This window comes from Sus scrofa, chromosome 1, assembly GCF_054392235.1.
Source record: "Sus scrofa isolate SSC_HxYL_T2T_F1_AM1 chromosome 1, Sscrofa_HxYL_maternal_Yorkshire_Landrace_v2.0, whole genome shotgun sequence".
In the NCBI taxonomy this organism is placed as follows: Eukaryota; Metazoa; Chordata; class Mammalia; order Artiodactyla; family Suidae; genus Sus; species Sus scrofa.
In genome coordinates, this window is record NC_139383.1 from 174312111 (window position 1) to 174327839 (window position 15729).

General features: G+C 42.1%; 1 protein-coding gene across 3 annotated transcripts in view; it reads right to left on the reverse strand.

Moving 5' to 3' along the window:
* DPP8 (dipeptidyl peptidase 8) overlaps positions 1-10648 on the reverse strand; it is a 70502-nt gene extending 59854 nt beyond the window's left edge. For 2 of the 3 annotated variants that reach the window (XM_001929097.7, XM_084978844.1), the window contains exons 1-3: positions 10444-10648; positions 8608-8744; positions 5757-6026 (exon numbers count right to left, since the gene is read on the reverse strand). In XM_001929097.7, the coding sequence (XP_001929132.3) occupies positions 5757-6026; positions 8608-8644 (307 nt within the window). In that variant the 5' untranslated portion in view covers positions 8645-8744; positions 10444-10648. Of the gene's footprint in view, positions 1-5756; positions 6027-8607; positions 8745-10339 lie in introns of all 3 variants that reach the window. The other variant, XM_005659849.4, reaches the window with a different exon arrangement.
* Positions 10649-15729: the final 5081 nt, after the last annotated feature.

Genomic DNA, 15729 nt, shown 5'->3' on the forward strand with positions numbered 1-15729 from the left:
CGGCTCGGATCCAGCGTTGCTGTGGCTCTGGCGTAGGCCAGTGGCTAAAGCTCCAATTCGACCCCTAGCCTGGGAACCTCCATATGCCGCGGGAGCGGCCCAAAGAAATAGCAAAAAGGACAACAACAAAAAAAAAAAAAAAAAAAAAAAGAAAAAAGAAAAGATAACCCACAGAATGGGAGAAAATCATTGCAAAGAAGTGACTTACAAGTGATTAATCTCCAAAATATACAAATATCTCAGGCAGCTTTATCACCAAAAAACAAACAATCCAATTAAAAAATAGGCAGAAGATCTAAATAGACATTTCTGCAAAGACAGATGGCCAAAAAACACATGAAAAGATGCTCAACATCATTATTTATTAGAGAAATACAAATCAAAACTAAAATGAGGTATCAACTCACACCAGTCAGAATGGCCACCACCAATTAATGCTGGAGAGGAGTGGAAAAAAGGGAACCCTCCTACACTGCTGGTGGAAATGTAAACTGGTGCAACCATTATAAGAAGAGTACAGAGGTTCTTTGAGAAACAAAAAATAGAACTACTATATGATCCAGCAATCCCACTCCAAGGCATGCATCTGAAGGAAATCATAATTCAAAGAGATAGATGCACCCCAATGTTCACTGTAGCACTATTTATGATAGCCAAGACATGGAAGCAACTTAAATGTCCTTTAATAGATGAATGGATAAAAAAGATATGGTATATAAAAACAATGGAATATTACTCAGCTATAAAAAATGAGATAATGCCAGTTGCAGCAACATAGATGGACCTACAGATTATCAAACTGAGTTAAGTCAGAAAAAAACAAATATATATGAAATCACTAACATGCAGAATCTAATAAAAAACGATACAAAAGAACTTACTCCCAAAATAGAAAGTCTCAAAGACTTCAAACTTATGGTTACCAAAGGGGAAATGTTGGGGGGAAGGGGTAAATTAGAAGTTTGGGATTAATATGTACACACTACTATATATAAAATAGATAAATAGGAGTTCCTGTAGTGGTGCAGGAGAAACAAATCCAACTAGGAACCATGAGGTTGAGGGTTCGATCCCTGGCCTTGCTCAGTGGGTTAAGGATCCAGCATTGCCATGAGCTGTGGTGTAGGTCGCAGATGCAGGTAGGATCTGGTGTTACTGTGGCTGTGGTGTAGGCCAGCAGCAACAGTTCTGATTAGACCCCTAGCCTAGGAACCTCCATATGCCGTGGGTATGGCCCTAAAAAGACAAAAGACAAAAAAATAAAATAAGGATCTACTCTATAGCACAGGGAAATCTATTCAATACCATATACACTATAGCACAGGGAAATCTACTCAATACCATATAATAACCTGCATGAGAAAAGAATCTAAAAAAGGATACATGTATAACTGATTCACTTTGTTGTATACCTGAAACTAACACAACACTGTAAGTCAATTATACCCCAATAAAATTTTCTAAAAATTTTAAAACTATAATGAAATGGGATACAATGTACATGATGCCTTATAATTGATAATACTGTATTATTGCAAATTTGAAAGTTGTTGAGAGTAAATCTTAAAAGTTCACATCACAAGAAAAAAATTTATTTTTTATTAAATATGTATGATGACTGGTGTCAACTAGACTGTGGCAGTCATTTCACAATGTATCTGGCTGGACCTGGTGTTGCTGTGGCTGTGGTATAAGCCACCAGCTACAGCTCTGATTCGACCCCTAGCCTGGGAACCTCCATATGCCAAGGGTGCAGCCCTAAACAGACAAAAGACAAAAAAAAAAAAAAAGGTAAAATCTCTAACCTCAACGGAGGAGCAATTGGCAATATCAATAAAAACTCAGAATATATACACATTGTATCCCAATAATTCCACTCTTTGGAGTTAGTCCTAATAAGTAAATTCACACATGTACAAAATAATCCAATACAGTGATACTTGCTGCTTCATTTTTTTATAACAGCAAATTTGAAAAACCTAAATGCCCATTATTAGGCATGGTTTAGTAAAATATGGCACAATTATATAAAGGAATACTCTGAAGTTGCTTTTAAAAAAAATATTTAATTTCTTATGTGGACTCATGCTGAGAATCTCTTTAAAAAACAAAATAAGGGAGTTCCCATTGTGGCACAGCAGAAAGGAATCCAACTAGGAACCATGAGGTTGAGTGTTCGATTCCTGGCCTCACTCAGTGGGTTAAGGATCTGGCACTGCCATGAGCTGTGGTGTAGGTTGAAGGTGCGGCTTGGATCTGGTGTTGCTATGCTGTGGTGTAGACTGGCAGCTATAGCTCTGATTCGACCCCTAGCCTTGGAACCTCCATACGCCGCAGGTGTGGCCCTAAATATCAAAAACAAAAACAAAAAAATAAGGAAGTTCCCGTTGTGGCTTAGCCGGTTGAGAACCCAACATAGCATCCATGAGGATGCGGATAGAATCCCTGGCCTCACTCAGTGGGTTAAGGATCCAGTGTTGCCACCAACTGCTGTGTAGGTCAGAGATAAGGCTTGGATCTGCTGTTGCCATGGCTGTGGCTTGGACTGGCAGCTGTAACACTGATTTGACCCCTAGCTTGGGAACTTCTACATACCGAAGGTGTGGCCCTAAAAAAAACAAAACCGGAGTTCCCATGTGTCTCAGCGGTTAGTGAACCCAACTAGCATCCATGAGGACTCAGGTTTGATCCCTGGCCTCACTCAGTGGGTTAAGGATCTGGCGTTGCCCTGAGCCATGGTGTAGGTCACAGACGTGGCTTGGATCCTGAGTTGCTGTGGCTCTGGCATAGGCCAGTGGCTACAGCTCCCAATTGGACCCCAAACCTGGGAAACTCCATATGTCACGGGTGTGGCCCTAAAAAGACAAACAACATTTCAAACAGTTGTGGAAGAGGGGAGGATAACTATTTTTAAAAACTTAATTAAAAAGGCATGATAGGAAGTCAGTGCCCTCACACAGTCTCTAGCTATTTCACCATTCCTTTTCTACCTTCCAGTGTTCCCACCTCTCTCACATCCTTTTCTCCCTCACTCTACCAACAAAATATTCATTCCCTTAAGGCTCTGGCTCCGGAAAATAAAATAGCATGACTGTGGGAAGGACACTCCAAAATTTATGGGCTTGTAATTCCATTTCAACTACTGCATTGGGAGCGAAATCCCTTTCTTTATGCAGTTTTAATGGTAATTCATAATCGTTTTGTGAGACATTTGTTTACAGTAAAAAATTATGGACTATACTAGAGTTGTAATTTTAAAATATGATAATAAATATAAGGCTTCCTCCCCTCCCCCAATTTTTTCCTCTCTTCCAACCAAACTGCCTGATTTAGTAATCATGGATGGGTTTTCTTTTCTTTTTCTCCCCCCCCCCTTTTTATGGCTATACTTGCAGCATCTGGAAGTTCCTAGGCCGGGGGTCAAACTGGAACTGCAGCAGAGGCCTACACCACAGCCAAGCCAATTTTGGATCCAAGGCGAATCTGCAACCTATGTCACAGATGGCAGTAACGCTGGATCCTTAACCCACCAAGTGAGGCCAGGGATTGAACCTGCATCCTCATGTAGACAGTTTCAGGTGCTTAACCTGCTGAGCCACAACAGGAACTTCTGGCCCTTAGGACTTAAGTTAATAATAATACAAATAATAATTACCAGTTTCTGAGTGCCAGGAAATACAACTATAATTTACAACTATTACTTCTTTTGTCTTTTCAGGGTCACACCTGCGGCATATGGAGGTTCCCAGGCTAGGGGTTGAATTGGAGCTACAGCTGCCAGCCTACACCACAGCCATAGCAACGAGGGATCCGAGCCTTGTCTGTGACCTACACCACCGCTCACGGCAATGCCAGATCCTTAACTCACTGAGCGAGACCAGGGATCGAACACACAACCTCATGGTTCCTAGTCAGGTTCGTTTCTGCTGCACCACGATGGGAACTTTCCAACTATTATTTCTAATCCTAAAAATAACACTGTAATGCAGACAGTTGCTTGGAGGATAGGAATGGGATTTACAAATAATTTTTTTCTTTCCCTGTCTAGGTTTCCTTGTTCAAACTAACCATAGTAAAACTTTGGTTGTACAAGAAGAGTATTGTGTTTATTAATATTTAAGTTTAGAAATGTTTTCATGTAAAATGTGTAATACTTAAGATAATCCTATAAGATAGATATTAATCCTCATTTAACAGATGAGGAAATTGAGACCCACAGGGTAAATCAATTAGCCTTGAAGCTTACACTAGAGCCCAGGCTTCTGATTCCAAGGCTTGTGATTCTTTATCCACAACCTTGTGTCTATATATGTGGTAGAGTACTCGTTTCTTTCAATACTAATCTGTGTCTAGGCATGCTAGTTGCTCAGGATTTACTACTTATTCCTTTTACCATAGTATCTTACTAAAGCATTTAAGATTATAAACAAAGAAACAAAATAATCAATCAGTGGTATAACATATTTAATGTAGGAGCTCACAGCGTGGTTCAGCATAAACTTATCTGACTAGCATCCATGAGAAGGAAGGTTCAATCCCTGGCCTTGCTCAGTGGGTTAAGGATCTGACGTTGCCGTGAGCTGTGGTGTAGGTTGCGGACGCAGCTCAGATCCCTTGCTACTGTGGCTGTGGAAGAGAACGGCGGCTACAGCTCCGATTAGACCCCTAGCCTGGGAACCTCCATATGTCACGGGTGCGGCCCTAAAAAGACTAATAATAATAATAATAATAAAAATAATATATTTAATGTAGATAGACCTTAAATCTGGAGTGAATGAGGAGAGGAGGAGACTGAAACTAGCCTTGGTTTAAAAAACTGAAAGTAGGAGTTCCCGTCGTGGCGCAGTGGTTAACGAATCCGACTAGGAACCATGAGGTTGCGGGTTCGGTCCCTGCCCTTGCTCAGTGGGTTAACGATCCGGCGTTGCTGTGACCTGTGGTGTAGGTTGCAGACGCGGCTCGAATCCTGCATTGCTGTGGCTCTGGCGTAGGCCGGTGGCTACAGCTCGGATTCAACCCCTAGCCTGGGAACCTCCATATGCCGCGGGAGCGGCCAAAGAAATAGCAAAAAGACAAAAAAAGACAAAAAAAAAAAAAAAAAAAAAACCTGAAAGCAGCTTCTGTTAAGATGTGCAACAAACTATTGATTTTATTATGTGTTCCTAATCTGACCACTCCTAAGAAAAGTCATTTTGAACTAGCTTTAGGACGAAGTAATACTAGCATCTTTAACTTTGACTCTGAAAGTAAGATCATGATCGATTCATGATTTGTGACCTGCAAAAAAAAAAATAAAGTTAATGGGACAAAACAAAATTAGAACAGCACCAAAACTCAAGTTCTTCAAATCACTTTTTTTCCCCTTAATGGAACTATTACTGATTCACTTATTCACCAAAATCTGAGTGCCAATTGCACCTAGCCTCTAAGTCTGAGTTAAGAAAGAATTTCGGGAGGAGTTCCTGTTGTGGCTCAGCAGAAATGAATCCGACTAGGAACCGTGAGGTTGCAGGTTCGACTCCTGGCCTTGCTCAGTGGGTTGGGTATCCGGCATTGCCATGAGCTGTGGTGTAGGTCACAGACTCGGCTCAGATCTGGCGTTGCTGTGGCTGTGGTGTAGGCCAGCAGCTACAGCTCCAATTCGACTCCTAGCCTGGGAACCTCCAGATGCCATGAATGCGGCCCTATTAAAAAAAAAAAAAAGAAAAGAAAAGAAAGAAAGAATTTCCTTTCAGGAGCTGTGACTTCATACTCACCAAGGTAATAGATCCTGTCTGAATGAGGCCCATCTGGATCGTTTCTCTTCACAAACATAAAATCATGTGGTGCCTTAGCCATCATGTATCCATGATATTTTCTGGTATCAGCAAGCAGCTTTTTAAGCTGACTCCAAGAATATCGCTCAACATAAAATGGCTCCAATTTAGGCCGATCCTGTGATTCAATATTCTCCTCACACTCTGCAGTTTCAAAGATCTCAACACCCAGCTGTTCTGTTTCCATTGCTGCTGCCATGGTGCATTTTCCTAGGAGAGCAAGGCACATGAAGTTCACAGGTCTGCCTTCTCTTATATTAATCAGAATAGTCTGATAGTCAACATGCCCCCCCCCCAAAAAAAAAGAGGAAAAAAAATGCTCTTCAGTACAGTTGCAATGAAACCTAGAAAGAAAAGCAATAGCTCACCCATCTCTATGTTCATTTTAAAAATGAGATTTTTTTTTTTTTAATTGAGGTCATCTCTATTTCACAGAGACTATAAATCCCTTTGGGAACTTTTATAAAAGTCTCTCCTTAAGTATCTCTTGCCAAAATTCCTTTTTCTTTCCCACACTAGAAGGAAACAGGCCATATGCCAATTGGCTGCTATTCTCCTTCCAGGAGGCTGTCAAGAGTGTAGCTAAATGTGCTAAGGGAACTAAGTGTTTTTGCACTTAAAAAAGGCAACACTTTGGATAAAGGCGGCCTCTTCAGCTAACAGAAATAATCACAGCCCTTTAGGACAGTAATAAAATTGTTGCAAACAATATACTTGTACTAACCTTCCTAGGGCACTTACCCAAGATAACAAACACTGTTTCTTTTTCAGTGGGACCCCAAACAACAAAAGACCTGACTGGTACATTGTCTTTTGCGCTTGCCTAGACATCACCATCTGATGATCCCTATACTATGAGGAATTTATGTGACCCTTATTACAAATAATACAAGTTTTACTCCATGATACAATGAGAGGAAAAAAAAAAAAAAAAAAGGTATGATCTCCAAGTGGCTTTAGTTGAAGTAGTTTATGGAGAAAACATTTTATGTTTGTACTATCAATATTTTGATAAAAGTCTGAACCCAATTTACCAGTTTAATCCCAAAACAATGTTAACATTTCATCTACTAATGATGTTCCAGAAGAGGATTATTTTTCCTTTCTCTATTTCAATATTCAAATATAACAGGTGCAAAGTATCAGAAAAAATAACAAGAGGTGTTATCATAAGCCATTGTATGATATTCTGACGTGCATCAGTCATAACACTACTAAAAAGGAGCAACATAAACAAAAATTGTGGGATAACCTGCTCTTTTTGAACTAATAAATGTCAAAAACATGTGGACTTGGGAGATAAACTAGACTGCCTTTGTGTAACCAATTCACATAATTATTAACTATTTCTATGACAAAAATCAATACATGGTTGTATATTTAATACGATGTACTTTTTTAAGCTTAATTTTGCAGATTAAGAGTTTGTGGTAAAAACTACCAACCACATGTAGGTCGCAGACACGGCTCGGATCCTGCATTGCTGTGGCTGTGGCGTAGGCCAGCAGCTACAGCTCCAATTTGACCCCTAGCCTGGGAACCTCCATATGCTGCAGGTGTGGCCCTAAAAAAGACACATGGGGGAGTTTCCGTCGTGGTGCAGTGGTTAACGAATCCGACTAGGAACCATGAGGTTGCGGGTTCAGTCCCTGCCCTTGCTGAGTGGGTTAAAGATCCGGCGTTGCCGTGAGCTGTGGTGTAGGTTGCAGACACGGCTCGGATCCCGCTTTGCTGTGGCTCTGGCGTAGGCTGGCAGCTACAGCTCCGATTAGACCCCTAGCCTGGGAACCTCCATATGCCGTGGGAGCGGCCCAAGAAATGGCAAAATGACAAAAAAAAAAAAAAAAAAAAAAAAAAAAAGGCACATGGGGTTTGAATTAGTCTTATCAGGTGTGCTGTATGGCATGTGAAATAAACACAACTGTGGCCAGGATATTGTGTCTTTTTTCAAGCATAAGTGACCTATATTACCATTTTCAATGTAACAATAGCAAAAGCAGCCAGAAAACCCATTGGAGAGTTCTGCAAGTACACAATCTGTAGCGCATTTACCTCCAATGATTAAATTGCAAAGAGCTCAACAAAGAAAAAGTCATTTAGCTCAACTACTATTCAGCACACTGATATGAAGTAGCAGTATATGACAGTAGTGGTGGTTTGCCCATCTAAAAGCTGGTAAAAGTCTGTTTTCTATGACATATATCAGTGGTTCTAGTCCCATTCCTAATAGAGTGAGGGACAGGTGAAAGAAGATATACAAATTGGGCTCATTTTTCTCAACTCCCCTTGTGTTAAGTTTGGAACTTCACCCCCAAACAACTGCTGGAAACAACAGAGATGGGGATAGAACAGGAAAGCTCAGCACAGACTTCCCAAAACTTACTGCTCAGCTTCTTGAGTGATCATTAACTTGACACCTTGCACTTAAGCAAAACCATCTAGTATTCCTAAATTGCACTAGGTCCCTGGACTGTTTCTCTCCCCCCACCTCACGCACATTTTACAGCTCAAATGACACTATTCCTCTGTATTTTCTGACAAATGTACATCCTACATTTCCCTGGGATAGATCTGATATTGCATAATTTTAGTAATTTTCACAAATGTGTAACTAAATGAGTTAATTTCCAGATTTTCATAACAATTTATATACAAATGCGTTCTCAAAACATGTGACTCGCGTTTTCTAATTTTAAAAATTAGAAAAGAGGTCAGTACACATTCTCAGCACAGTGTATATACGTCACTACCCCACCTACCTCTTAACTTAAGGGTCTTCCCTGGTGCCTACCTGATTGTATTTTCATCTGCTCAGATCTCTTCCACATTCAAAGAGATCTTTCTCAAGTGACTCAACTTCAAGCACAGATCCCTCTGCTCATCCTGTTCTCTTCTCAGAGGAGTCTTTCTTTTTCTCACCATCCAATCCTGCTCACCAGGATAATGAAATAAGATAAAAGGCTGTTGATCATTGTTAAAATGGATCACATATGGCCCAAAAGATTTAAACCTAAAGTCTCAAATAGTGCTTAAAATTAATGCAGAAACATTCTTTTTGGTATAATATAAATGCCTGAATTACTCTGTATCTGCATTTTAATTATGAAAATTATAAAGTTAGTTCATTTCAGAAATATATACACCAATTTACTCAAAAGAATATGCATTAGTAGTGTAAATCCTGACATCCAGACATATATTAAGAGGAAAATTATGGAAGAAATTTAAAAAGAATAAAAGGCATACATATGTGAGATTACTCAGTGGCTATTGCAAATTCTCAAAAATTACTAACGATTAATAATAAAATTTATTTCTATGTGCCCACTGTTTTATTTTGCAGAATATATATTTCACTGGTTGGAGATAGACTCAGTAGAATAACCAATAAGAATTATAGAACTGGCCATTTTTGTAAAAAAAATTAACTTGGAATTAATACGCTTTTCACAAGATAAAGTATTATCTTTTCAGTGCATTCCATTTTTGCGTCTTCCTTTTTCACGTATATCTGAAAATAACTGAATTAGGTAACTTCTCTGGTAATGCAAGTGTTAAGTTTGTTGAAATTCTGGTTTAGAAAAAGGGGGAAAAAAAAAAACCAGGATCTGTGATTACACCTGTAACTTTGTTATCAGTTTTAATTCTGGGCGTTCGTAGCCCAAACAGGTGATGGAGGGAAATGTGATGAGAAAAGTCCGGCGCTAAATGGAGGGGAAAAAGTTGTGCTTAACACAGCACCAACGGACTAAGGTGTCAAGGCATCTTCCCACGCGCTAAGCCTCTCATTCAGAGAAGAGCATGTCAGGTTAGAAAATATCTTCAGGAGTCTTAAATTTGAACCCATTCAAATGTCACGCCTTAATTTTTAATCCCGGGGCCATTTTGAACACTTAACATATCCCACCCCTCATTGAAGCCTAGCTATTTCATTTGTCAGGATCCACAGCGAGCTGAAAGGTTCATTATCACAAAGTGGACAAAGATGTTGAAAGCTAAAATGAGAATGAAGAGGAAAAGTGTAACAGAGAATGTTGAGAAGGGGGTGTGAGGGAGATGCCTAGTCTTAGAGGAAAAGTGTGTGAGGGGAGAGGTTTGAAAAAGGAAAGGAAAGTACCTATCCTGCCCCAGGAGGGTAAAACAGAATGAGAAGGGGCCAGTGAACAAGGAAGGACTCGACCTAGAGTGGGGCGGCAGAAAGAATATCAGCTGGGAAAAGAGAAAATCTCAGTTCGAATCCGATCTGCCACAGTCGGACTTTGGGCAAACCCCTTGGCCTCTGTGGGATTCCGTTTCTCATCTGTAAGACCGGACAATACCCGGCTCCCAACCCCGGCTAGACTCAATTAAGATAACGGACATGGAAGTCCGGAGGCCAGCACCCAGCGCTCAAGGGACGCTCGGTGGACGTTGGCTGACTCGGAATCTGAGAGCCTCGGCTTCCTCTTCCGGCAAGTAGGGCCCCGCCACCGGCTGTGGCCCGAGCTTGGCGGCGCGCCGGGTAAGCAGCAGAGAGGGCTAACCGGGAGGACGCGCCAGGCCGCTCCTTGGTGAGGCGGAGAGGCCCGAATGGGCTGGGGCGCAGGCCTCGCGGGCTAAGGAGAAGGAGAGGGGGCGGATACTGCACCTTCCCCCCCGGCCCCGCCCGGACCGTCCCGACGCGCGCTACGGAGCGGGCCTGCGCCGCTTCATGCCGCGCCGCCTCCACTCCCAACCGGGCTGAAGCGGCTTCCTTGGCGACGGCGCCGGCGGCAACCCAAGCGGTGAACACGGCACTTAAGGGCGGCGGCGGCGGCAGCGGCTGCAGCGGCGGCTGCAGCACTTCCGGTTTCTTGTGAGCCGCCCTCCGACCAAGGAAGGCGCAACGAGGCCAAGAAGGGCACCGCTCTCTGCTAGGTGGGAGGGGGTCCCTTACGACAGTGCCGTCTGGTGGCTGGAGGAGCGAAAGAGACGCGAGGAGACTGGGCCGGCGTTGGGGACAGAGGAAATCCAAAAAGAGGCCTCGATTTGCTGGAAGTCGCAGGACGAATTGTGGCGCGTCTCTACTCATCTATTTTTTTTTTTTTCATTCAACAAATATATATTAAGTACCTTCTATGTGCCAGGTAGTTATAGACGCTGAGATTAGAATGGGAAGCAAGCCAGACAAAAATCCCAGCCCCATGACATGGAGAGGGAAGAAACCAAGGCCTTAGGGATGTTCTGAGTGTCTCGCTGTTATGGTGGAAAGAAACCTGAACTTGGAGTGAGAAAGCTTGGCTCTAGTACTAACTAATATCCTTCTGCAGGTGGGTCAATCTCTTTGAGCCATAGTTTATCTGTAAAAAAATATAATAATGTCACTTAGTTGCAATTAAGGAAAACCATGTGTGTCACACAAAGACATGAAGGTGAAGAAACTGGGGCTCAGGGCAGGGAAGTGAGTGACTTGATATTATCAGAACTAGAGGCAGATCCCTTGACCCACAATTTATTTTCTATTCCACGCCATACATTGGTTGAGAGAAAAAGAAAAAGGAAACCTGGGGAGATGACTGGGAAAGTGGTAGGTGTAGAACAAAACAGTGGACAAGCTGGGCCTTCCCTATTTTCTATTGTTAGGAACCATTTGTCAGAGTTGTATGTCTTTAGGGTTTATTATAACATCACTAATAAAAGATCCATTAGGGTGCCATGTTCCACTCTTCAGTATGTAATTATTCACTTGTTAAATGAGTCTTTGCTCAGGCTTTTTTTTCTTTTTCTTTTTTCTTTTTGGCCTCGCCAGAGCATGCAGAAGTTCCCCTGCCGGGGATCAAACCCTCACCACAGCAGTGACTCAAGACCCAGTAATGACAACACCAGATCCTAAACCCACCATCAGGAAATTCTGTTCAGACTCTTTTTTACTTGAGTTCCCCTAAAAGAAATGCACAGTCATTTTTTTTACTGGGACTCCTGAATTTTCTGCAAAACAAACACCCCAAAATAGGTTTTAAGGCTTCAAATCCACCACATGCTAACAAACTACAATGAAACATCTTTCATTTCATTTCATTCACTCAAATGTTTACTGAATCTCTGCCATGCGCTTGTCACGTTCCAAGCACCAGGGCTACAACAGTGAATAAAGTTGGAAAATCCTTGTCTTTGTGTAGTTTACATCCTGATAAGAAGAAAAAGACCTCCTCAAAAGCAAACAAACAAAAATTATATAATTTTACGGATTTAAAAAAAACAAGCCCGAGCGAGGTAAAGGACTTGCTGAAGTCCCACGGCTAATTATGGATTGAACTAGATTTGAATTCAGATTCCATGGTTTTAAGTCTTATTTTCTCTTTCTCAGGCAATGTTAAAAAGCCTCTAACCCTGAGAAAGCTGTAGGGGAACATCTCCGCCATGTACCCTGGTCACCTTACGTGAGTCTACATAGGCCTCCCAGGCAAAGGCTGGAACTGAAGCTTATCTGAGTCTTAGCAGAAGAATTTATGATCTTTCTAGAACTGGAGAGGACCAGAGGCTTATGAAGACCGTTGGGCAATCTCCCCTGGAGGGCTGTCTTGGGACAGCTTCTCATCTCCCCTCAAGTTCTGATGAGCTGTGGGCTTTCTGCCTCATCCCTGATCCCCCTCAGAATAGAGCTGAGGATATAAAAACCTCTTAGCTTCAGCCTATAACTGGCTCCTCAGTAGCTGGGTATCACACAACTTTTGTTTCAGTAGTGACCTTTTTCATTTGTGGGACAAGGACACCAACAGGTAGCTGGCAACTTGTTGCGTTCTTCCCTTTGTTGTATATAAGCTAAAGTAGTTCTTTGTAATCAATTAAACATGTGTGTTTGACAAAGCCTAACTAGCAACTCCCCAGGAAAAGGCAAGTTGTCTAGCATGTGAGGTCTCAATAAATAGCATGGCGGGGCTAATACAGATCTATCCTTGTCATAGACTGAAATAAATGAGAAAGCATCATGAAATAGTCATATTCTGACATAATGGACAGCAGACAGAGAAATGTGAAAGTTAGGGTGGTAAGGCCAAGTGAGAACCCTTTCTGGAGAACCGTGGGCTGTGAGGCCAGAGATCGAACCTGCATCCTCATGGATACTAGTTGAATTCCCTTTTTTTTTTTTTTTTTTTTTGTCTTTTTGCCATTTCTAGGGCCACACCCGCGGCATATGGAGGTTCCCAGGCCAGGGGTCCACTCGGAGTTGTAGCCGCTGACCTACGCCAGAGCCACAGCAATGCGGGATCCGAGCCACATCTGCGGACCACACCACAGCTCACAGCAACGCCTGATCCTCAACCCACTGAGCAAGGCCAGGGACCGAACCCGCAACCTCATGGTTCCCAATCGGATTCCTCAGCCACTGAGCCATGATGGGAACTCCAAATACTAGTTGAATTCTTAACCCGCTGAGCCACAACGGGAACCCCATTTAGTCATTCTTGAGTATTTTCCAAAATTTCACCATGTAACATCAGGAACATCAGCATATATGTTCCTTGAAATTATTTCCTTAGAATAAAATCCCAAAAGAGAACTTAAAGGGCCAATTAGCATAAACATCTCCATTTTTCTTGTTACATATTGCAAAATGGCTTTCCAAAATGATTCTATGAATTCATATTACCTTTAGCTACATTCACCATGATTGTGCCAATTTCACTAAAACTTTTCTATCACTGGGCATTATCATCAATATATTTTAAGCATCTACTTTCTGAAACACATTGTACTAGATGCTACAGGATACGAAAGGAAGGCAGTGTGTGTTTCAGGGAGATTTTTAATCTAGTTGAGGAAACAGATCATAAGCATACAATACACAATAATAACAGTTGATTACAGGGTATGATAGGCTAGAGTTTGTTTTTCCAGTTTTATACATTTGGGGGGGGCATAGTACAAACCAAGCTCCCATAACAAAAAAGGGCCTTTCCAACTAATTTTCTTTGTCACGTGTAAGTTTTTTGTTTGTTTGTTCGGGGCAGGATGGTGCTGTGCTTGCAGTATGTGGATGTTCCCAGGCCAGGAATTGAACCTATGCCACAGAAGCCACTCCAGCTTCTACAGTGACAATGCCAGATCCTTAAACTTTTTTTACATTTTTCAATACTGTCATGTGATTCAAAATTTTTTAAGTATAAAAGGGTATACAGTAAAAAGATATTCTCCTATGCTGGTTTTCCAGTCACCCAATTTCCTTCCCCACAAGAAAGTGATGTTATTGGTTTCTTTCTTTCTTTCTTTCTTTTTTTTTTTTTTTTTTTGTCTTTTTGCCTTTTCTTGGGCCGCTCCCGGGGCATGTGGATATTCCCAGGCTAGGGGTCCAATCGGAGCTGTAGCTGCCGGCCTACACCAGAGCCACAGCAAAGCGGGATCCGAGCCGCGTCTGCAACCTACACCACAGCTCATGTCAACTTGGGATCCTTAACCCACTGAGCAAGGCCAGAGATCGAAATCTCCACCTCATGGTTCCTAGTTGGATTCATTAACCACTGAATGGGAACTCCTGTTATTGGTTTCTTGCATATACTTTCCAATTATATAGTTCATGATACATAAACAAATCCCTATACATAAATGTGTTATTACTCCACTATTTTTGTCCAGAGGGTAAAATACCAACTATCTGCATCTGGCAACCATGTCGGCAGCCCAGAAAGCCAAGAATCAGGCAGGTCAAATTGAATACAGTGGAAAGACTACTCCCCATACCCAAGGAAGGAGTCATCTCCACACCCTTTTTTTTTTTTTTTTTTTTTTTTTTGGTTTTTAGGGCCACACCCAAAGCATATGGAGGTTCCCAGGCTAGGGGTCCAATCGGAGCTACAGCTGCTAGCTCACACCACAGCCACAGCAATGCAGGATTCCAACCGCATCTGCAACCTGCACCACAGCTCATGGCAACACTGGATCTTTAACCCACTGAGTGAGGCCAGGGATCAAACCCACAACCTCATGGTTACTCGTCAGATTCATTTATGCTGCGTCACAACAGGAACTCTTCTGCACCTTCTTGTGAATTGTGGATTGACAGGCTGAGGTGAAGATTTTTCCAGCAATGACTGCAATGCCCATTCCCCACCTGGCATAGCCAGGAGGTTATAGGGCTTTGAGCTGGGTGCAGAGATTGCCCAATATATGCCTGGGCTGATCCCATCAGTCTTTCTCCACTTTCAGCTCTGGGCTATGTAGATTGAATAACCTGTTTTGCTTATAGATTTCTGGTTGGGTGATCTTGAAGGAGGCACAAAACAGCCAAATTCTGCAGCTCATTTCTAAAATTTCTTCCAGAAATAGAAGATTCTGTAAAAAGGTGAGAAAGGAGAATAGTATAATTGCTTCTTCCCAAAGGCAGGCATATAGCCTCAGGCACAGAGCATGTGCTTCATCCACAGCAAGCACTCAGCTAATGCTTCCTGTGGCCAGAGAAGGGAGAGATGACCCTGGGCCAAAAAGAACTGGAGAGGCTGCTTCTGGAAGGCAGAACACAAAGACAGTGCTTTATTCACATTTTCACTTGACTGGTATTATCATAAAACCCTTAGCCTTACTGACTTTAGCTTGGCAGTGCTACTTGTGCTCTGCCTTTTTATCCCCTCTGCTATCTTATAGTTTACCTAGGTGCTACTCTTTCCCTTCTGCATTTCAGTGTGTGTGTGTGTGTGTGTGTGTGTGTGTGTGTGTGTGTGTGTGTGTGTGTTTATTTTTACTGGGTTTCCCATGGAGCGAGGTCAACAATAGCTGTCTTTCTCACAGGAAAATTTAGGGAGAGCTGATAAGAACTTTAGAGAGGACTGAGTCTAACTCTCTCATTTGATGGATATGGAAGCTCAGGCCCAGAGAAGTTATCCAATAGGTTAGTGGTAGTTGAACCATTTGGATAAACCCCCTGTCACTGGACATTTTTTTTAGGAAGCATCTGAAGCAA